This window comes from Petaurus breviceps, unplaced genomic scaffold (genome assembly GCF_028583685.1).
Source record: "Petaurus breviceps papuanus isolate PSGF00001 unplaced genomic scaffold, PetGlider_PUasm1.0 90865, whole genome shotgun sequence".
NCBI classification, from domain to species: domain Eukaryota; kingdom Metazoa; phylum Chordata; class Mammalia; order Diprotodontia; family Petauridae; genus Petaurus; species Petaurus breviceps.
Genome location: NW_027187367.1, coordinates 12,537,445 through 12,559,954, shown reverse-complemented (window position 1 = coordinate 12,559,954; position 22,510 = coordinate 12,537,445). Strand labels below are relative to the sequence as shown.

The following is a 22,510-nucleotide window of genomic DNA, read 5'->3' as shown; positions in this document are numbered from 1 at the left end:
ACATAAAAAATACATATCATTAATGATTAGCCTTGAACGGTTTTCTCAAATCATCAAGTCATAAAAATTCATTTTATCCACAAAATCTCATCAACTTTTTAAATATTTATTAGTACTCTCTCACGCTGTTTGCTTTTGACTTAAGACTCACAGGGGTAGATGCTCTAAGAAAGATCATCTGGTCAAGTCCTCAGATAGAAAGTGTCTTGCCCCAGGACACAGTCAGTGAATGCCATGGCCACACAAAAAAATCCAAATGTCCTGATTCTCCATCCAGTGTTGTTCTCCTCATAGAATGAGGCAAAGAGAACACAACTATCACACTGGAGCCATTATATTCAAAGGTACAAAGTCCCAAGCAGATAGTCCTCCTAAAAGATCATAGAAAGGAGATATGGGAGCTAATCAAGTTCTTTTAAGCCTATTACCTGATTTCAGGACTATCTTAATTTCTAAAGCCCTGGATAGTCAGTGTTGTACTTTCAGGGCTGATATCAATACCGTGATGCTCTCTACTGTACTGCAACATGGACTCCAGGTCTTAAGTTTTCCATCTCTTCCACTGGGGGTAATATATTATGGGGGATCCATTCTGCTTTCTAGGGATTGTCTATGAACTGATGAGAATGCCTGAAGTACTGGCAGCAGAGAAAAACAGAAAACTGAAGACATGCCTGCAGCTTAAAATGGAGAAACAATCACAAGTGAAGGTCTTTGCTCAAGACTTGTTCAAAAGCAATCCCAAAACAGCAGAACATAAACAGATCTACTTGGCTAGTATCAGAATTTTTTTTCACGTCCTGAAAAAGCAGGCTTCCTTAGGTGGGATCAGTTCTTGCCACTCACATTAAAACAGGTTCAGCTAGTGTAATCAAACTTAATGGCAGAGGCATTATCTGTTGTCAGTGACACAGAGATACTAATGACATCAAGACTGGTACCTTGGAGAAGAGCAGAAAGAGTAACAGAAAGAGTAAATGCTTGTTCCAGGTGGTGCTTGTGCATCTTACCCACATATTCTGAGAGGAAGACGACAAAGAACGGAGTGACCAAGTCATTAATTCCCTGCACATAGCCGCTGGCAGGGTGTCGGATGGCCCAAATGAACAGAATTCTTTCAAAGATCTAGGAAAAGAAGAAAGAAGAGAAACGGTGGGGTTAAAACCTGGCAGACCACCACCTTCATGTATCCCCCTCATAGTGTGTTGCAGGGTTGGTGCTGGATTTTAAGAAAAAGTCTTAGCATACCAATATACTCCATGCTAGGAGGCCTAAGCTGCTTACCTAATTCTCAATTACGTGGTTGTTTTTTTTTTATCTCTTTCTCCTTTGGTTATCTGATAATCTCTACAAGGTGGCAACAATAATTGACATGTCTATTGCCCTTGAAAGTTTATAAAATGCTTTCCTCACAACAACCCCACAAGGTGCCAAGATTCTCCCCATCTTGAAGATAAAGAAACTGAGGCTCAGAAAGCTTTAGCGACTTACCCATGGTCACATAGTAGTGGAGCTGGGAGAAGAACCCAGATCTCCTGACTCCAATTCCACTGCTTTTTCCATTAGATGGATGAAATTCCGATCAGTTCATTTTGCTACCTGGACAATGACCGGAATGGGTAAGTAGCCCAATCAGACTATTACTCTCCTACCACTGTAAAACATGAGGGCTGACTGCTTTTTAATCCAATTTCCATTTTGAGAAGAGTATCAAAGAGTATTTGAACTCTATTTCTCAAAGATCGTTTCTCTCTTTTTTATGTGTACAGGAGATAAAGGAAAAGAAGATGAGGAATGCCATCCTGTGGAAAGGAAGGGGACTTAAAATAACAACTCATATTTAACAATTTAACATTTACAAAGCACTTTACTACAACAGCTCTGTGAAATAGGTACTGCAAGTATTATTCCTGTTTTACAAATAAGTCATGTACATTACAGTCAACTGAATCCTTAAGTTGGGAATTTGAAGACAAAGATTGTAGTCAAGGCATCAGTGAGAAAGGCTCTAAGGATGACAGAACCTCTGCAAGGGAAAAGAACCCTATTGGGCAAAGGGAAACCCTGTCACTCTCATTTCTTTTTCAATTTTTTCCCCTTTCATTTGATTTTTAAAATCCTTTTAAAGCTCTTCCAGGAATTTTTTTTTTGGGGGTGGGGGAGGCTGAGATCAATTCACATTTTTCTTTGAGGCTTTGGATGTAGCTGTTTTGACTTTGTTGAATTCTGAGTTTATTTTGATCTTTCCTGTCACCATAGTAACATTCTATGGCTAGGTTTTTTTTGTATTTTTTTTTGTTTATTTTGGAGGGGGGAGGGCAGGGCAATTGGGGTTAAGTGACCTGCCCAAGGTCACATGGCTAGTGTGTTAAGTGTCTGACTTGAACTCAAGTCCTCCTGATTCGAGGGCCAGTGTTCTATTCACTGTGCTACCTGGCCACCCCTGTTTTTTGTTTTTGACTCATTTTTCCAGCCTATTTTTTTACTTTTAACTATATTAAGGCAGGGCTCTGCTCTCAGGGTGGAGGAAGCACTGTCCCAAGCTTTAGCTTTTTTTGTGCTGCTGTTTTCAGAGTTAGCTCTGAGGAGGTCTGTAAGTTTTCAGCTCTTCCAGGGTGGTATGAGATGTAGTTACTGCTCTCCTGGGCAGCGTTCTAGTCTGTGAGTGACAAGCACTCTTTTCTGACCTGGAACTGTGACCAGGGTCTTCACTCCCCTTCAGCCACACACTCTTGTGTGCTAGAGCTTTTCCTCACCCTGGAAGCCGGGTATGGGCAATGCAGCCGAGGCCTACACCCATCACCAGCAAAGAGTCTCCTGTAAATTCCTTTTGATCTAGTACTGGTATTGCTGGGTTAAAGGGTACGCATAGTTTTATAGCCCTTTGGCCACAGTTTCCAATTGTTCTCCAGAATGGTTGGATCAGGTTATAACTCTACCAACAGCACACTAGTGTTCCCATTTTCTCACATCCTCTTAACATTTATCATTTTCATTTTCAGTCATATTAGTCAATCTGACAGGTATTGTAACAGTCAATGTCAATTGTCAACAATGACAGTATATATGACAGTCAATCTGAGCTGGTACCTCAGAGTTGTTTTAATTTTCATTTCTCTAATCAATAATGATTTGGAGCATTTTTTTCATAGAACTATAGATAGCTTTGATTTTTTAAAATTTCTCTTACCATCCATGGAAGCCTCCACCGCCCACTGATGCCCATTTAGTTGCCTTGCAAGGTTTGCTGGGGCATGGTCTGAGCTCTGCCCTCACACTAGTGAGACAGGCCTTTCCTGCCAACCTTCTAAGTTGTCTTGGTTGGGAAACTGCTTCACCTTGTCCTTTTTTTGGTTCAACCACTCCAAAAACTCATTTTGAGGCATTATTCTTAAGTTGTTTGGAGGGGGTTTTGAGACAACTCGGGTGAGTCTCTACCTTTATTCCACCATTTTCCTAATTCCAAACTCTTAACCTTGCGAATATTAGTTATCAGAAAACAACTCTGGCATTTTCTATGACTGAAGTAGGATTCTCAGAGGTACAGAGGAGAAAATATCATCAAGAAGACAGATCAAAAGGAAGCTTTTATTTGGTTTTTGGTCCTTCATTAAACAAAAACAAAAAAGTAGTTAATTATCCAGGGTAGACAAGGAGGCTAGAGAATCTATAATGAGGTTCTTAACTTTTTTTTTGTGCTATGAACCTCTTTGGCTTTCTGGTGAAACCTATTCTTTCTCAGAATAAATCTTTTTAAAATATATTTTCTAAAATGCACAAGATTGCAAAGAAAACTAATTATACTGGATCATAGTTATCAAAATATCAATTTTTTTCCAAACAACAAATTTATGTATCCCAGGTTAAGACCTCCTGGCCCTAGAGGCATCCTGAAAAATTAGCATGAGTACAAAGGACACCAGATTGAGAAGTGATGGTTGCAGAGCACAGAATGAAGCACATTTTTATTTCCTTTATTTTTCTTGCTTTTTGGGGAGTGGGAAGTGAGGAGGCAACATGACTAATGTGGAAATATGTTTTGCATGACTTCATATGTATAATGGGTATTGTATTTCTTTCCTTTTCAATGAGTGGGAGAGGGGATAGAAGGAGGGAGAGAACTTAGAACTGAAAATTTAAAAAAAAATTTCCTTTGGGGGGGGAATAAAAGATATCACTAAACATCTATTTAAAAATTAAATTTAAAAAATTATTTGAATTGGCCCTTATTGTCAAGGAGAGTGGAGTACATCATCCTGCTAGAAAGATGAAGCTGTTAACTATCTTCACTGTCAACACCCTACACCAAAGGTGAAGAAGCATCAACCCTGACCAGAAGTATGGCTGTCCTCACTATTCCACTAGACTGTACACGGGTCTGGCAGCTGAGCAGAGGAGCCACCACACCCAATTGCTTTGTGTCCAGCACTAGTCACAGGTCTGTACTACTTGTGGTCCTGCAATGGCTTCTTTCACCCTCCGTGAGGCTCTCCCACAATGACTTTGACCCATCTTCTCCCATACCTCAGGTTTTTCCCTCTTCTTTTCAGCTTTATATCACTTCTTACTCACCCCCTCTGCCCAACACAGACCTCCCCACCCCACTTCTTCCACCTCCAAGATTTTATTCAGAGTAAATCCAATTTACCTTCTTTTAAATGGGAGCATTCTCATAGCTAATGTGTTGGGGTTTTTAAATTTTTGATTATTTATGTTGATTATTAATCCTGACACTTCTATTAGGGAACAAACTTCACAAGGGCCATACACAATCTTGATGATGTTCTTCCAAGTGTAAATGAAGTACTGTATACCTTGTGAATTGATTAACTGATTACAAAACTTTGTTTTAACAGTAAAGTACATATAAGATTACTGTATGGAAACTGACAATGTAGTAGTTTTCTTTGTCTAATGAAGTCAGAACAAAGCAGCAATGGGGTCAAAAGTGCAATCCAGGGGATTTAAACTAGATCAGAGAAAAATACTGTGATAACAAAGGCCAAGAAACATGTTACTGTGGGAGATCACAAAACAACCGTTACAGTTGGTCATTAACAATGGCGTGGCTGTCATTCTGCTCGTGAACCAAGGGAATGGACCAGGTAGCCTCTGAAAGTCCTCCCCTAGCTCTGTGACTGTATACAGCATACCATCCACTGCCCTCTGCACTAACAGAGACAAATGCCTAAAGCCTTTGGGGTTCATTGCTTCTGCACATGTGTAGCCCACAGTAAGAACTTAAAAAATGCCTGCTAATTTACCTGCTTCTTTTGGGTGCTCTCTTACTGCAGCATGCTACAAGCTAAAAGAGAGAGGGGTTTGTGATTCTCTCTTTACATTTGGCTACCAAGAGAAGCCTTCAAAAATACTTAAATTCCTTCCCAAGTTCAAAGGAAGATGTGAACCATGTGTTAAAGTACACATGCACAGTTATTTGTCTCTGAAGTACTAGATTCAACAGATGGCTGGAGCTGGACAGCATTTGAAAACCATCTAATCCTCCCTGCTCCTTGATTTTACAGACAAGACAACTGAGGCCCAGATCACAATTATAACCTGATTAGGGGTGGAGTTTGAATTTGAACCCAGGCTTCCTGGCTTCTCTTTCAGTGCTCTTTCCATGACATTGTGATGATTCTCTAATACATCCATCCTGAATATAGAGTGAAGAAAAAAGGGGCTGAAGAGCAGGGAGCTGAGTAGGGGAGCAAGCTGGGGAATCTGGCTTTCTGTTTCCTTTTGTGTAGGGTTCTTTAGAGCCTTGTGAATCCCTACAACAAGAGGGAGATGCATATTTATATGGGCTTTCAGCCTGATGCAATAAAAAGAACATCAGGTCCTTTGGCCATGGAACCACAGTAGAGTCACTAAGAATTGGAGGCTTCCAGAGAGAAGGTGCCCACTGTCTCTCATTGCACTTGGGTTGGGAAACTTTCCCACACACTGAGCCTTACTTTGAGTCTCTGTAGTGTCATCCCCCTCGCTGCTGCTGGTTCTGCCCAAAAGGGCCCAAAAAGACAAACCCCAATCCTCTTCCACATAACCCTTCAAATATCTGAAGGTCACTATCACGTCTTCCCAAAATCTTCTCTGCTCCAAGGTGAGCCGTCTTAGTTCCAGTCCCCTCACCATCTCATTTAATCTCTTTTGAATTCATTCACAGCCTTCCTAAACAGTAATACTGCAGATTGAATACAACACCTCAGCTGTGGCAGGACTAGGACAAAGAATGGTGGAACCTTCACTGCTTTGCCCATGGGCATTTCTGACTAATGCCTAGGACAGCATGCCACATGGTTCTCTGACATACAGCTAACTCATCCTGAGTTGGCAATCCACTAAAATCCTACTTATGTACTATTTTCTAGCCATGTCTTTCCCCATCCTGCACTTGTTTTATTGAACATAAGACCAAAATTTTACATTTATCCCTATTAAATGGCATTATTAGAAAAACCCAACTTTTTAACCTTTCAGGACCTTTCTGGATCCTGACATCAACTGTGTTAGGTTATCCCTTTCAGCTTCATGTCCCCTGCAAATCTGAGAGCATGGTTTTATCCATGTCATAGAGAGAAATAGTAAGCAAACAAGACATACAGACTTCTGAGACCCTCCAATAGCTATACCCATCCCAGCAGACAGCAAATCATCAGTTAATTGGACCTTTGGATTCTAGCCATTCAACTAATTACAAATCTGCCTAACTGCAAACCCCTAACTGGGATTTGCCGCACATCTCTCCACAAAATACAGAACAAGAGATTTTGTCAAATGATTTTCTAAAATAAGAATGCTATATCTACAACATTTCCCTGATCTTCCAGTCTAGTTACCTTGTCAAAAAAAAGAATAAGGTTAGTAAAACATAACACATTCATGAAGCCATATTAGCTTTTAGCAATTAATGCTTCCCTCTCTCTTCACAAACCATCCTCTTTAATGTGCTCTGGAATTCTATTACAGGAATAGAAATCCTATAGTTTGCAGATTCCACTCTCTTCTTGAAGAAAAGAGTCCAAAAATCTGAGTTTTAATCCTGACCCTGCTTCTAACTATCTCTGTGACTCTGGTAAGTAATTTAACCTCTTCAAGACTGAGTTTCCTCACCTGTCAAATGGGGATCTTTGCTTCACTTAAGTTATAGATTAAATGACAGATTAATGCAGAAGAAAGTGAATTGAAATGTATGAAGCAGTATAAGAATGCAAGGCATCACCCCCTGTAGCTATATAATCCATTGCAAGAGGAAGAGATCTTAAGAGCACAAAGGAAGGGCAACAGTAGCACATTATGAAGTACAGCAGTGGGAGAAGGGTCCGAATAATAAAGGGCATGCCTCACCTCTTGGACAAGTGGCTGCTGGAACAAAGGAATGAGAGGATTCGTCCTTGGAATGTCAATGTGTATCTGAAAAAGAAGAGCGGTGTCCAATTAGGCCCATGGCCAAAGACAATCACCAGTCTACAGTTGTCAGAGTTATTTCAGGACTTGAACACAAGGGGCTGATTACAAGATAGTGCATAGGAATGACATTTCCTTTCTGTAGGAGCTCAGAAAATTCCTGTTCCAGTGGATCAATGTGAAAAAAGCCCTGCATACGCCCAATGGTTTCCCCCGGAGTGCACACATAAGCTGAATTTACAGGGTAACAACTGGTTGAAAAGCAAAATAAAGAACAGGTTGACGGGTGTTAGTCACACCTACACAAAATCCACTACTCTTCCCGTTGGCTAGTCTTTCCAACATGTTACTGGAATGTCTCATGTTGGGAGCTCACTAACCAATGCAGATGTAGTACGCACCCAGAAAAATGCACTTTTCATGTCTTTTTTGGAGTCTTATTCAGCAAAAACAGCCACAGCTCCTGTGATTGAAGAGATCTGCCAGATGCAGCTGTGGCCCTGACAGGGGACCCAGGAAGGGCCTATCTGCCTGTCAGTACAGCAGCAGGATGGGGAGAAAGAACACATGGAACTTCTGTGAAACAAGTGCCACCTTCAGTTCCCAGGGGTGGAAGCACTTTGGCTTGTTGACTTCAGGGAAGCGAAGTCTGCAAGAGTTCTCTCTGCGATGAGAGCATAAGGGCTCCCCCATGTTGTGTCTAACAAACAAAAATGTCGGGAGCACTAACAGAGGGCAACAAGAATCCAACCAACACTCTATTTAACGCCTGCTGTATGCAAAGCCCTGGGTTAGGCTGGCCAAAAGTGCAAACTTTGAGGGGGATCATATGAAACAACACATCATAGTACACAGGGAGGGTACAGAGGGTCGAGATGTGGAAGGAAGGAAGGAACCACAAACGGAAACCAACGCACTTAAATTTAAGGTGCAGCTCCTCCATCTCTTTCCACAACTATGATTGTGACTAACTCCTCTAACTCAATGCTACTGCCAAACCTCTTCAATGTATGATAGCCAGAGCAAATGTCCTAACAGCTGTCAATGGCAGCTGTGGGCAAGCAGATACTAATGTTGAATGGGGGTTTTAGTCAATTGGTCTTCAGTTTTCTTGGCTGTGCACCTCCTCATTAAGGAATTTTTAAGCATGCACTCCCAGTGTGTGTGTGTGTGTGTGTGTGTGTGTATACACTAGACTACTAATTATATACATTATAAAACCTTCACAAAATAGACATTACAAAACAATCAGGATAAAGATGAAATCATACTTTTTTTTCTAGAGTCAAAAGAGAACCAGTGAAATTTATTGAGGAGGGCCATGGCATGGTCAGATTTGCAATTCTGGAAAATGGAGAAACTACTGCAATAGTCCAGGCAAAAGGCAATGAGAGCCTGAACCAGAGTGATGGCTGTGTGAGTGGGGTGATGGGGAAAGATGTTGTGGAAGTAAAAATGACAAGATCTGATGACTGAGTGGTTAAGTAGAGTCAGAGTAAATGAGGAGCTGAGGATGGCACTGAGGGTGCAAACCTGGGTGATTGGAAGGAGGGTGGTACTCATTCAGTAACAGGGAAGTTTAGAAGAGGGGTTAGTTTTTGGAAAAAGATAATGTAACAGAAACGGCAACGAAGATAAAAACTTATCCATGCCCGCCTCATCCTGGGTGACTCACTTTGCTCTACCCAAAATGAAAAGGAGGGAGGAAGAGCTCTTATCCAATGGGAGCCGCTGTGAAGTTCAGGATCCACCCTCACTTGAAGGAAAGCCTGCTGTATCTGAAGGTGGGGAGCTATTTTTCCGAAGGGGATTGGGGGGTAGAGGAGAGGGAAATTTTCCCCACAGGACCTGCCAGCTGGTAGAGGACAGGTTATAACTGCCCTGAGGAGGCCACCCTTGGCTCAGAAGGGGGAAGGCTGGGCATCTGCACTCCCAACTGTGAAGAAAGCTTTCCCTCCTCATCTCTATCTCTTGGCTTCCCTTCAAATCTCAGTTAAAGTCCATCTTTTGCAAGATGTCTTTCCTAGTCTTCCTCAGTCTTAGTGCTTTCTCTCTGACTGCCCCAATTAATTCTGTTTATAGCTTATTTGTACATAGTTGTTGCATGTTGATTCTCCCACTGGACTGTGACCTCCTTGAGAGCAAAGACTTTCCTTCCCTTCCCTATCTTTCCCTTCCCCTTCTTCCCTTTCCTCCCTTCTCCTCCAAAGGAGGAAGGGGTAAGAAAAGGGGAGTGTTGGGGGATAAGAATAGGAAAGTCTGTGTTGAAGACAAGTCTCAAAACAGTCTATGACGGATGGAGGGGTAGGAGTAGAATGCAATACACTTTTCCATCCTCTGATTGGTTGATTATTGGAGTCAGGCCATGGTCCCCACTTTGGAGAATACTGCTTTATTCAGCTAGAAGAATATTATACTGAAAGAAGGAAAGGTCACAGTGCTGCGATATTTTCAACCATGGGTATGCCAAGAGACTGATGACCGAGGGACCTGGAAACCCTTTGACTCTCCCCTAGAAACAGTCTGAGGTACATGGTAGGTACATTAGGAGGAGAAGAGGCAGTCAGCGGACAGTGGGCATACCTGCCGATAGGTGTCCTGGTGGTGCTCTTCATTTCTGGAGTCATAATACTGCTCGATGAAGCCAAAGTACTCCTCCCGCTTGCGCTGCAGGGTCATCTTCCTCCGCTCGGTGTTGGCCGGGAGGTAGCCCTACAGACAGGAGTCTAGGTCAGAGCTGAACAGATACTGGTCATGCAGAACTGTAACTTCACTTTAGCCTTGTTACTGTACTAGAAACTGCGAAAGGAAAGGAGCAAACACTTCCAAAAAGATGGTGATTTATCTTTTTTAGTTTTTGGTCTCCCATTTTTTTCCTTCCCATTCAGTGAAATCCAAGGGTAATCAGATTAAACAGTGCTAACTTCCAGAGAATGTTGATTACTAAATGTCTAGGATTGAGCACAGTCTGCAGGGCTGGGGGATACTCCAAGGTTTAGTTAGCTGGCACAACAGGGCACTGAATGTGGGTCAGAGAAGTCTATAACTAGACTTTGAAGGCATGTGCATATTCCCCATATATTACTGAGCAACATTAGTCCAGTGAGATTCAAAGTGCTGCTGCCTATTTCCCCTTCTATTCAACTGCATGTCATCAGAATTATAAGCCTAGAAAGTGAATGGAATGCATGATACAGTAGCTGCAACACAGAAAGCCAGACCTTCAAAGGAGCCTTCGTTGGACCCAGGCTCCTTCCAGCCACAGCACCCGTCTCTCCTTCCTGCCCCTGGCTCTCAGCACTGATCTGCTGTACTGCTGCCATCTTCCTTAATTAAATCCACTTTGTGTATCTTTATAATTTACCACAGGTGAAAACACAATGGATCAATACATTTCAAGGATGTGAAGGGAATATCAACAAGAGAGAAAATGAGCTGCCTCAAGTCCTCCAGTCTTTGTTTTCTAAGTCAATTATATTACATTTCATGATAAGTTCCTTTAGGACAAGTGCTATGTCTGAATTCTCCCTTGAAAAAAATAAATTTTCAATAAATACTGAGCAAATGAATGAATAGATGAATGGATTGTGCATGGAGAGAAAGTCTATGCACAGCTACTATGATGCCTGAGAGGAAATCCAATAAATGTCAACTTTAAATGAAGATTCATTTATAAGACTTTTCAAAATTACAAAGTGCTTTTAAATAAATTTGTTATTCTTACTAAAAAGAGGATGTGGGAATAAGAAATACCAAAATACTTTTAGCAGCACTTTTTGTAGTAGCAAAGAAGTGGAAAGAATGTAGATGTCCATCAAAGATCGAACAGTTAAAAAGAAAAAACGTCGGTTACATGAACGCAATAGAATGTTACTACACTGTAAGAGATGATAATCACAAAGTATTCAAGAAAGATTTCTACGAACTGGTGCAGAGTGAAGTAAGAAGAAACAAGAAAACAATCTGCACAATGACAACAACGATGTGACTGGAAAGAACTACCACCGTGAAAACTGAAACTGCATGGTATGTGACTCCAAAGACTAAGACAGGCACTAAGACAGGGGAGATTTAAGAGATGTACCTCCCTCTCATCTCTGCAGAAGTGAGGCCCTACGCAAGTGAAACACAGTATTAACTGCTGGACTTGATTAATGTGTTGGTTAGTTTTGCTAAATTGATTTTTCCCTCTTTTAAACAATTTGTTATAAAGGGTAGCCCTCAAGATGGGGAGGAGAAGGATATATTGGGAAATGAAAGTGGCATTTTTTTTTAAAGTCAATAAAAAGGAAAAAAGAAGTTAGAAACTTGTCCAAAGTCTATAAATGACAAATGTTGGTTAAAATAATTAACTACTTGGATTACTTTCTCAGGGATGAGCCTAATCAACCCTATACTTCCCTCACATAAATTCAAGCATGAGCTAATTCATGTAAAAGTAGGTGTATCTCTACTAGTTAAAGAACATGAACAGACTATTTTCAAGAAATGCAAGTTGTCACCAACCATATGAAAGAACACTCCAAATCACTAACAATAAGAGAAATATAAACTAAAACAACTCTGGGGTTCCATCTCATACCTATCAGATTAAGAAAGGTTAACAAAAGATGAAAATGACAATTGTTGGAAGGGCTATGGGAGGACAGGCACTGGACTGCACTTCTAGGGAGACTATGAATTGGCCAGACGATTCTGGGAAGCAACCACGAATTCGTTAAAACTGCCAGTCACAGAACCACCAATTCTGGGTGTTCCCCAAGGCTCTATCATGAACAAAATCCTCATTTTGGCTTTTAAGGCCCTTTATAATCTGGTCCCTTCCTATCTTTCCAATCTTCTTACATGTTACTCTATTCTATGATCTGGTGACACAGGCCTCCTTACTGCTCCTAATTCCATGCACTTATACTGGCTGTATGTACTCCATGCTCACACTCCTTGCCTCTCGCTACCTGGCTTCCTAGGGGCTTTTCTTCCTCCCAGAGATTACCTCCCATTTACATTGAATATATCTCCAATATACCTAATTCTCTGATTGTGGTCTTCCCAATTAGGAAGTGAGCACCCTGAAGAAAAGGCCCTATTTTTGCCTTTCTCTATATCTTCAGCACTTTGCACAGTTCCTGGGAACATAGTAAGTGGTTAGCAAATGCTTTATTGTCTGAATGACAAGGATTATGACCGTGCAAATCTTGGGACCCAGCTAGAGTTCAACTAGGCATAGACTCCAAAGGGTCAAAGACAGGGAATGGACCAATATGTTACTTTTTGTTATAGAAAAAACCTCTAAGAACAATGGGTATCCACTGATTGGAGAAGAGTTCAACAAATTATGGTATGTGAGTGTAATGTGATACTACCATGCCTTACGAAATGATGAAAAGGATGGATTTAGATAAACCAGGGGAGATTTTAATTTATAAGATGATGCAGAGTGAAGTGAGCAGAACCAGGAGGACAACTTAGACCATTAGATTATAAGTTGCCTGACGGCAGGGGTTGTCTTTTGCTTCTTTTTTGTATTTCTAGCACTTAATAAATGTTTATCGAATGAATGAATGAACTTTCATGATGATCACAGTACTGTAAAGTAAGATAACTGTGAAAGACTTCCAAATTCTGATCGACAAGTCATCAGTCATGACCTGAGAAGCCTGATGAAGCAGGCTTCCTGTCTAGTGGCAAGGGTAAGTGAGAAGAGGGTTCAAAAACAGCCAATGTGTTGGTTTGTTTTACTGTCTCACTTTTTGTTATAAGGCAAGAGCTTCTAATGGGATAGAGAAGGGAATGAGTTAAGAGAAAGGAACACAAACAGGGCAATTTTGTTACTCTATTGTAAAATTTAAATAAACTTGTATAAAACAAACTGTATATAACAGAAGTTCACAGTTTCATATGCAATCCTCTTTTTGTTACTCCTGTATTAAAATGGGATTAAAAAATATCATTTGTTGATTATTGTTAAGAACACAAATATATTAAAATCAGGTACATACGTTTCTGCAAATAAATTTCTAAAGAGAGACAATTAGGAGCTATGGTCCCCCATGTACAACACCTGGGTTTAGTGGAGCCAACAAAATAAGATAAATGTGCTTAATCATTGTCTAATCAGACAAAAAGGACTGCTTGGAGCTCACAAACCTTCCAGCAGCACAACTCACCGATAGAAGCCTCCACGTGACAGGTCGAACCTCCCTGGGAACTCCTGGCCAGCTACATTTCCTCAGTTCATCTGCAAATAGATAATAGCCTCAATGGATTATATTTTTCCCAGAAGGTTTCTTTTACCAACATTCAAGCAATGATGCCAAACGTCTAACCACTGCTTAGAGTAAAGTTATCAACCTCTACTCACTCTTGACAAAGCACAGGAAATAGCACAAATAGATAACCCTGCACAGTAAAAAGTCATAGGTTACCCTCCTATAGTGCCAACCCATCTGCTCTGCATTTTGCCTGAGAGAGAAAAATAAAAATCCATTCATAGATTGAGCCAGTAACAGGAATTTTAGAAAGACTAAGCTCTGAGGCAAGTCAGAAGGTCCTGAATTATTCCCTGAAATGTGGGACTCAGGGTTAGAAGACATAGAACCCAAACTCATTTAATTGGTCCCCTCAATAGTCCTTAATCTAACTTAATATCAAGTCTCCACAAATAGCATTATTAGAAGTTGAAAAACTAAAAAGAGACCAGATAAAGAATAAACCAAGGAAGTCTAAAAATGATTGTTATTATCTTCCTTCAACTTTTCTAATAAAATGCTTACTACAGAGACATAGAAGTATTAAGTGACCAAAATGACCTGCTGGTGGTACAGTAATAACTCACCTAGGTCTGTATTGTGGTTAGAGAGAAGCTGCCGAAATTTCTCTAAGCGTGTTTTCTCTCGGACAGTCATTGGGGGAGCACCAGAAGCATTCTGGTCTGAGATCCGGGCCACAAGGGGGATGATGGGTCGGAGTGGAAGTGACTGCTGTTTATGAAGAGGGTTCCGTAAGCATGTGTCACCTGGGAAAATTTTTAAAGAGAAATTTAGGCAGTTTTGTAAAGTAGCTCAGTATCCTTTTCTTTACTTTAGCCCAGTAACCCCAAAACTCCTTCTTTCTCATTCCTAATAAGAAACCCAAGTTATAGCACCTACCCTCAACCTTATGATTTACTCAGTGCATAGACTTTAAGGTCACAACTCTCTAACCTAAGACGATCTTGTCTCATGTAGTTTTAGTTTCCCTATACTGGAGCTAAGAAAAGTTCAGTGATTTGCCCAAGGTCACACTGGCCAGAGGCAGAATTTGAATCCAAGTCCTCTGACCAAGGTGACAGTGTTCTTTTCAATGTATCATGTTGCCTCTCTGTAGCATTCCTTTATAAAATATAACCCCAGAGCTCAGCTTTAATTTTTGACATATTTTAGATAGAAACAAAATTAGAAATTGCTAATGAGATAGGAGGACCTATGTGCCTGTGCATCCAACAGAGGATTAACAAAGGAAATGTGAAAGGGACTGGTTACTCCTCATGTCTGCATGTATATGGTCTTTAAAAGAGGCTCACTCAGATCCTCAGGCATCAAAGATTCACAGAAGTGCCAATTACAAGAGGCCATCTACCTTTCAAAGCAGTATTGAAGAAAACAGGAATTTTAATGAAGGATGTCTTCCCAACACTTCTGATTGCCACAAGACACCTTTATCCTCAATTTCCAGGCACCTTCCACAGGCTCTTACAGTTGCCACAATGCTGCTTACTAATCACTTAACACTCAACAGAGTTCCCAATAATAAAGCCCTAGCAACAAGAAGCACAACACAACTCACTGGGGCATGACTGAGGACTAAAGAGTCACCTCTGAATCACCCTCATGGTTTGCTATGAAGGTCTCCTATTCGTGAATCAAAAACTGTACAAAAATTTTGCTTAGAATAAAAATGTTATCTAAGAAGTTTAGCCATGACATACTTCGGTCATTGAGACACCATTCCCTTGTCCTGTAGATAAGTGACTGAAGTAATCACAAAACCTCTAAAGGCAACACTAAATATGGAGTATAGACACCGAAAAGTATAATAGAGGATTGGGTCAGCTTCTTAAAAAGAAAAAAAAGCCTTGTTCATTCTTTGTTCCCCACTCCACCCTCAATGAACATGCTTGTGGCTACCAGGGAAATGTTTCTAGAAAAAATTTGTTTCAAAATACCTTGGGCATAGAAAAGGTCAAACTTGTGTCAATGGCTCTTTGCAAGTGTTGAAGTCTATTCAAAGGAACCAAAGACCTGTAAAATCCATGCACAAAACACTTTAAAGTCCCTAGCTGAGTCCACTTAAACTTGACAAATTGTAAAGTGGTTTTGAAGCAATCAAATTTAATGAACCCTGGGCCTTACCATAAAAAGGGAACAGGGGAAATACAAAGGAGTTGTTGGCAGAATGCTACCAACAAGGGGGACCACTGCTTGGAAGAATTGTGTATCCACCCATCACATCAGAGTAGATCTGAGTAAATAGATACTGAAAGATGTTTTTCTTCTGCTAAGTTAAGCTCTGCTCAGAGAGTTTATGTTATAGAGACAGGCTTACCAGAATTCCTAGACAGCTGGGCATCACTGCTGGACTTGATGACTTTAAAATTAGCTGTTATATCAGCTGCTGTAGACTGGGACCGCTCTGGCTTCACCCGTAACTTGCTGTGGTTCTCCAGGACTTGGGCTGCAGTTGCCAAAGCAACCTTAGAGTTCAGAGTTTGGAAAGAGGATGTGGAAAAATCCTCATCCTCATCATCTCCAATGTCCCAAGCATCACTGGTATTTCGGGCAAACTCATGAAAACTGGAGGCTTTTTTATTCTTCAAGGGTACTGCATTGACTTTTGAGCGTTCTTTAATGAAGCTACCAAAAAAAAAAACAAAACAACCCATTATCACAAAAATTAACCACTTGTGACACTACAAACTGGTTCCATACAATTAAAACCCTCTTGCTTGCTCCTCTCTAAAGGAATTGTCTATCCAATGTTAAGGAATATTTAGGGGTCCCCTGAACTTGTCTTTTCCAGATAAACTGGATCCAGAGAACACCTGTACAACTTAGCAGTAGTTAGGGGCCGAAATTAAAATAGGCTAAACTTTTGGGCCGCAGATAGATTTTTAGAGGCTCACTCTCCAAGTAAAGTAATGATTAAACTATTTTGCAAATAAACCATATTAAAAAAGGGAAATTTCTATTAATATCAATTAATTATGCTTATTTACTTGAGATTTTTATTCATCATGAAATCACATTAATGTTAAAAAAAAAATTTACTTTGCTGTACTCACTTTGTCCCTGTTCAGTGCCAGTAACTACTGAAAACACAGTGATAAGATATGACTCTTACTTTTCTCAGACTAGAGACAGACTGACAGTGAGGGTCATGTAATAAACAGGAGAGAGTGTGCAGTGGCAATCCACCCACTGAGTTACATGATGGGCAGTGACTAGTGGAAGGCAGGTTAAGCAGGGGATGGCCAAAGTACTCACTAAACCTTTACTTTCTTTTACATCCTTTACATTTTGTGTGGGCTACCTGAAACCTTTTAGTGGCCCTCAGGCTATATGTTGTGCAGGCTTGATCCAGAGAATGCAGGAGGCCCAGAATGTGTCAAAGACAAAGGTCACCCCCCCAGGTGACATCATTTGTTGTTTGCATCCCAAAGTGGACTCCTGTGTGTCCTTGGGAATCAAGACAGGCACTAGTCAATATGCAGGCTTCTGGGACCCTTGTAGATAATCAGTCCCTCCTATCTTCAGTCTAGCTGTTCCCAAGGGAAAAGAATGTGTGCTGTTGCCATGTCCTTGCTCCTCCCCTTCAGGAGGGGTTTTGTCCTTTTCTCACTTTTTCTGTACCTCTCCCCCTCCCATGACACGCCCATTTAGGTGGAGATTTGTGTTTTCTCCTCTTTCCTTTGCCCTACTGTCACAAACCTGCAAACTTCTGTATGGACCGTGAACCCTTTGGGTCCCACATGTATGTTCATTTCTCTTGTAATAAACCTAGTTTTCATGTAAATTTTGTGAAGTTGTGATTGCCTGTTGATGACACTAACCAGGGTGTAAGTAACTTGGGTCCAGTTTACTCCTTAGGTAGGTGATCTTTATTCCACAACAAATTAAACCCATTCACTAGCCCATGAAGTGGAAAGAGCATGAAATTTAAGAATTTATCTAAATATCAGGAATCCTAATTATACCACTGAACAGGAGGACCATGGAAGGAAGGAAAGAAGGAAACAAGCATTTATTAAGCCTGTACTATGTTCTAGGCAGTGTGCCAACAGTTTTATAAATATTATTTCATCTGACCCTCAACAACCCTAGGAGGTGGGTGCTGTTATTATATCATTTTGTAATTGAGAAAACTGAGGCAGACAGAGGTTAATTGATTTGCCCAGGGTCACACAACATAGTCAATAAGTTTCTGAAGCTGGATTTGAACTCAGGTCTTCTTAACTCCAGGTCTAGCACTCTTATCTATTCAACAACTTAGCTACCTCTCATGAGAGAGATTTATGCTAGCCAAGAGCAATCTCTGCTAGAAAAGATATTCATCAAAAAAGAAGTCACTTAAACATATCCCTAACTTAGCATATAGAACTGAACCAGCCCACTGAATTGACTAGGTGAACTTTCCTCAGTCTCTCTTAGCTTAGTTTTAAACCCACTTGAGGGTCTAGAGCAGGAGTGGGGAACCTGTGGCCTCTAGGGGGCCACAGTGGCCTTCTAGGTCCTCAAGTGCGGCCCTTTAACTGAATCCAAACTTCACAGAACAAATCCCCTACATAAAGGATTTGTTCTGTAAAACTTGGACTCAGTCAAAAGGCCACACCCAAGGACCTAGAAGGCTAGGTGGCCTCAAGGCCACAGTTTCCCACCCCTGGTCTAGAGGTTATTACTCCAGTGCAAGGGATTATTTGGCTGACTGGGACATTTCCAATCCAAAGTTCTCCCTGCAATTCCCTTCCTACCTCAGAGTAATAAAGAACATAGTCTTATATTTGCAGTAGGGATTTAAAAAAAAAAGCAGAAAAGCAAGACAAGGACAGAATTCAAATAAAGACAAATAATTAAGAAAGTTTAAAGTTTACTACCTGCCCTCATTACATTGCTAAGAGGTTGTTCAACCATATGAAAGGACCAAAATTTTAGAGCTGAAAAAGATCTTACAGGTCTTTTTACAAAAGTGGAGCCTGAACTCGACTGAGTTTGAGTGTTTTTGCCAAAAATCACACAGCTACTATATGGAAAAGGCAGTATTTGAACCCAAAGGAGCTGCACTGAGTTGCCTATCTCTAGTAACGTAAATTTTTATTTCAAATAATAATGACTGGCTAATGCAACTGCCGACCCATATATGAAATGATAGCTCAGCAAACCTTTACTGCTATAATCAATAAAAAGGAAAGAGGTGGAGGCATCAAAAAGCACTTTCACTTTCAAAGGTGAATCTCACAGGATGGTAAAACAAGTCAAGAATCACAAGAAATTTAAAGGGCAACTAAGACAAGGAAGATACCGAAGTTCAAAATGTTTTGACAGATAAAAGAAAGTCACCCAAAGCAGCATTTTGTAGAGGATGGAATATGTGAATCATCAAAAACAAAACAGGACAATATTCCAAGCACACAATTCTGAAACAGCTAATCAATTAGCGTACTACAAATCAACAAGGCTTATCAAATCCAGGCATCCTACTAGGGCCTAGCAGTAGGTGCAATTATTAAGAATGAAACAATCCTTATTCACAAGATGCCTATGTTCTATCAGGGAGACAAATACACATTCTAAGTATGTACAAAATAGAGAGAGAAGATAAAATACAAGATAATTAGGGAGGGAGGGCACTAGCAGTTGGGGGCCTGGGGAAAAGCTTCATGTAGAAGGAAGCGCTGCATCTTCAAAGAAGAGATTTTATCCCCCCCCACCCCCCGAGGCCAAATTTTATTTATTTTTTTTTGTATTTGCCAATTTCTTTTTTTCCTTTAAAAAAATTATTTAGTATTTTATTTTCCCCCAGTTATATGTAAAAACATTTTTAACACTAGTTTTTAAAACTTTAAGTTCCAAATTCTCTCCCTTCCTCCCACCCCACTCCCCCTCACAAGCAATTCAACATACATTATACATGTGCAGCCATGCAAAACATTTCCATAATAGTCATGTTGTGAAAGAAAACACAGACAAAAAAAAAAAACCCTCAAGAAAAATAAAGTAAAAAAAAAAAGTATTCTTCGATCTGTACTCAAGACACCATCAGTTGTTTCTCTGGGGATGGAAAGCATTTTTCATCATAAGTCCTTCAGTTGTCTTGGATCAGGGGTATTGCTGAGAATAGTGAAGTCATTCACAGCTGATCATCTCACAATATTGCTGTTATTTTGCACACAGTACATTTCACTTTGCATCAGTTCGTGTAAGTCAAGAGGATATTTTATTAAGCAGAGATGGGGGCGGAAAGCAATTCAGAGAGAGGGGACAACCAATGCAAAGGCATATGTGAAAAAGGGAGAAAAGGCTTATCTGATTAAAATACAGAATATAGGAAGGAGAATAATGTACAATGAAGTTGGAAAGGTAGGTAGATGTAAAAAACTAAACAGAGGAATTCCTATTTTATCCTAGAGACAACAGGAAACCACAGGAGTTTAGAGAGTAGAGGAATGACATGGTCAGATTTGCACTTGAGAAAAGTCACTTGGGCTACTCTGTAAAGACAGACTGGAGTGAGGAGAATTTAGGGGCATCTAGTCCAATTAGGAAGTTGTTGTAATAATCTAGGCAAGTATTGATGAGAATCTGAATTTTGTGAAAAGAGAGAAGGGGGCAAATACTAGGGATGTTGTGAAGGAAAAAATAGCAAGATCCGGCAGACTGATGTGTGGGGGAGAGGGAGAAGGTGAGATCACCAACAGAAACAGAATAGGGAGAGAATCAAAGAGGGCCTTGGCAAACATTCACAGTGAGAAGATGGGATGGATGATAAGACAAAGAAGGAGACTGAGATGGAATACTGGACAGGCAGGGAGAGAGCCAAGAGGAAGTAATATCATGAAAACTCAAAGTAGAGAAGATATACAGGAGAAGATGATCAGCCGTGTCAAACAATGGCTAATATTTAAGTACTTTCAAGTCTGCAAAATCCTTTCCATACATATTATCTCATTAGATCAGAGGGGTCAAGTAGGATAAGGATTGAGAAAAGATCACAAGGCTTGGCAATTAAGAGATGATTGGTAATTTTGAAGAGAGCAAGTTCAGCTGAAAGATAACACTGGAAGACAGATGGCAAAGGGTTAAGGAGCAAGTGAGAGGAGAGTGAATGAAGATGAACGTAGATGACTTTTTCTACAAGTTTGAGAAAGGGAGGAGAAATACAGTATGATAGTTTGAAGGAATGGCAAAATCTAATGGAAGTTTTTTTTTCCAGGATGGGGAGGCTTAGATATGTTTGAAGGCAGTAGGGAAGGAATCAATAGATAGAGAGAAGAGAGACAGAAGAGACAGGGAGAGGGGAAGTACAAAGGAGAGGGGGAAAAGGGATGGAGAGGGAATGATCAAGGAGGCAATCTACTATGGAAGATGGGAATGTACAGGAACAAGGGCACATGTAACAGCCTTGTAACAAGGACCACCTCATTAACAGAAAAAAAAAAAGGAGAAAGTGGTAGAAGATGGCAAACAGTTTCATTCCATATGGGCAACATTTCTATTCTAGAAATTATTCATAATAATAAAACACTTCTACAGCATTTTAAGATTTATGAAGTTATTTTGATGACTATCTTCTAACAGAGGCTATCAGCTAATCAAAATTGCATGTTTAACAGGAAAGTCATTAATTTTGTTAACACTTATAATTTTGGGCCCAATAATGTCTTGCTTAATTTTCTAAAAACTTCATGTCAGCTAAATCATTAGTTGAGAATTAAAACTACCTATTGGGATGGCATAGAGACAATTCTATATTTCAGATAGAATTAAACTAGAAAAAAAAAAGTCCTTCCTTTCAATTTGAAGAGTCCACAACTCTACTGATTTGCTAATGATGAACATGAGCTGGATGTCTGAGACCCAGATAAGAAAGCTTCTAGGAATTTATCACTAAATATTTCAAAACGAAAACCAGATCAAACAGAAAAAATGTTACTAAAGAACAGAAGCAAAGATAGTCTATCTTAAGAGAAAGTCTGCTAAGTGACACTGGATGTCATGTCAAACATGAAGTTGCAGAAGAACTGAGACTTAAAACTGAAACCTCTGTTCATCGTCAATCGGAAGACAGTTATATCCCAGCACAATGAACAAAAAAAGAAAAACAGAACCAGCAGTGACAGTTGAGCACAGTGAAGATTTGCAGACTTTCAGATAAATTAGAAGTGCTATGTTTGTGATCCCACAATCTAGGCCCGGGAGTAAATTCCATGGGTTTGCCAATGCATTAAGAAGGCAAATAAAATGAGGATTGCTCAGTAAACAGCTTCTAAAGTAGCTGACCCTGGGGTCTGGGGCTGGGTTCAGAAGTTTCCTAATTGGTCTCCTGATACTGGTCTGTCTCTTGCTATATCCATACTCCACACAGTGCCAAATTAATATCCTTAAATCGTAGCTCTAACCATGTCACTGTCCTGCTTGAAAATCTTCAATGGCCCCCTACTCCATCTGGAATACAATGCAAACTTCTCAATCTGGCTCCTGTTCATGCTGTATGGCATTTCAGATTATTCCCCCTTAAACACATGATATTCCAGCCAAACTGGCCTACCTGCTGTTGCATGAACTCCATACTTCACTGGCTGCCCTCCTCTGGGCCTTTTCACAGGTACCCCCTCTCCATGCCTGGAACACCTCCTCCTTCCTTACCTCTGCTTCTCAGAACCCCAGCTCATTTCGGGGTTCAGTTTAGATGTCACCTCCCACAGCTGTTAATGTTCTCTCCCCCTGAATTTACCTTACTTATACTTAGTGATCTGTATACATATTGTATTTCCCCCCCAAAAGAAAGTAAGCTCCTCGAGGCAAAGAAAGGTGTTGCATAGAGTAGGCACTGGAGGCAGAGATCAGTAAAT

At 40.4% G+C, this 22,510-nt stretch overlaps 1 protein-coding gene across 1 annotated transcript in view; it reads right to left on the bottom strand.

Annotated features, from left to right (window-relative positions):
- TBC1D22B (TBC1 domain family member 22B) overlaps positions 1-22,510 on the bottom strand; it is a 119,099-nt gene that overhangs the window by 46,117 nt on the left and 50,472 nt on the right. The window contains exons 3-8 of the mRNA XM_069073590.1: positions 15,991-16,298; positions 14,243-14,422; positions 13,575-13,645; positions 9,991-10,119; positions 7,348-7,413; positions 1,011-1,125 (exon numbers count right to left, since the gene is read on the bottom strand). Coding sequence (XP_068929691.1) covers positions 1,011-1,125; positions 7,348-7,413; positions 9,991-10,119; positions 13,575-13,645; positions 14,243-14,422; positions 15,991-16,298 — 869 coding nt within the window. The remainder of the gene's footprint in view (positions 1-1,010; positions 1,126-7,347; positions 7,414-9,990; positions 10,120-13,574; positions 13,646-14,242; positions 14,423-15,990; positions 16,299-22,510) is intronic.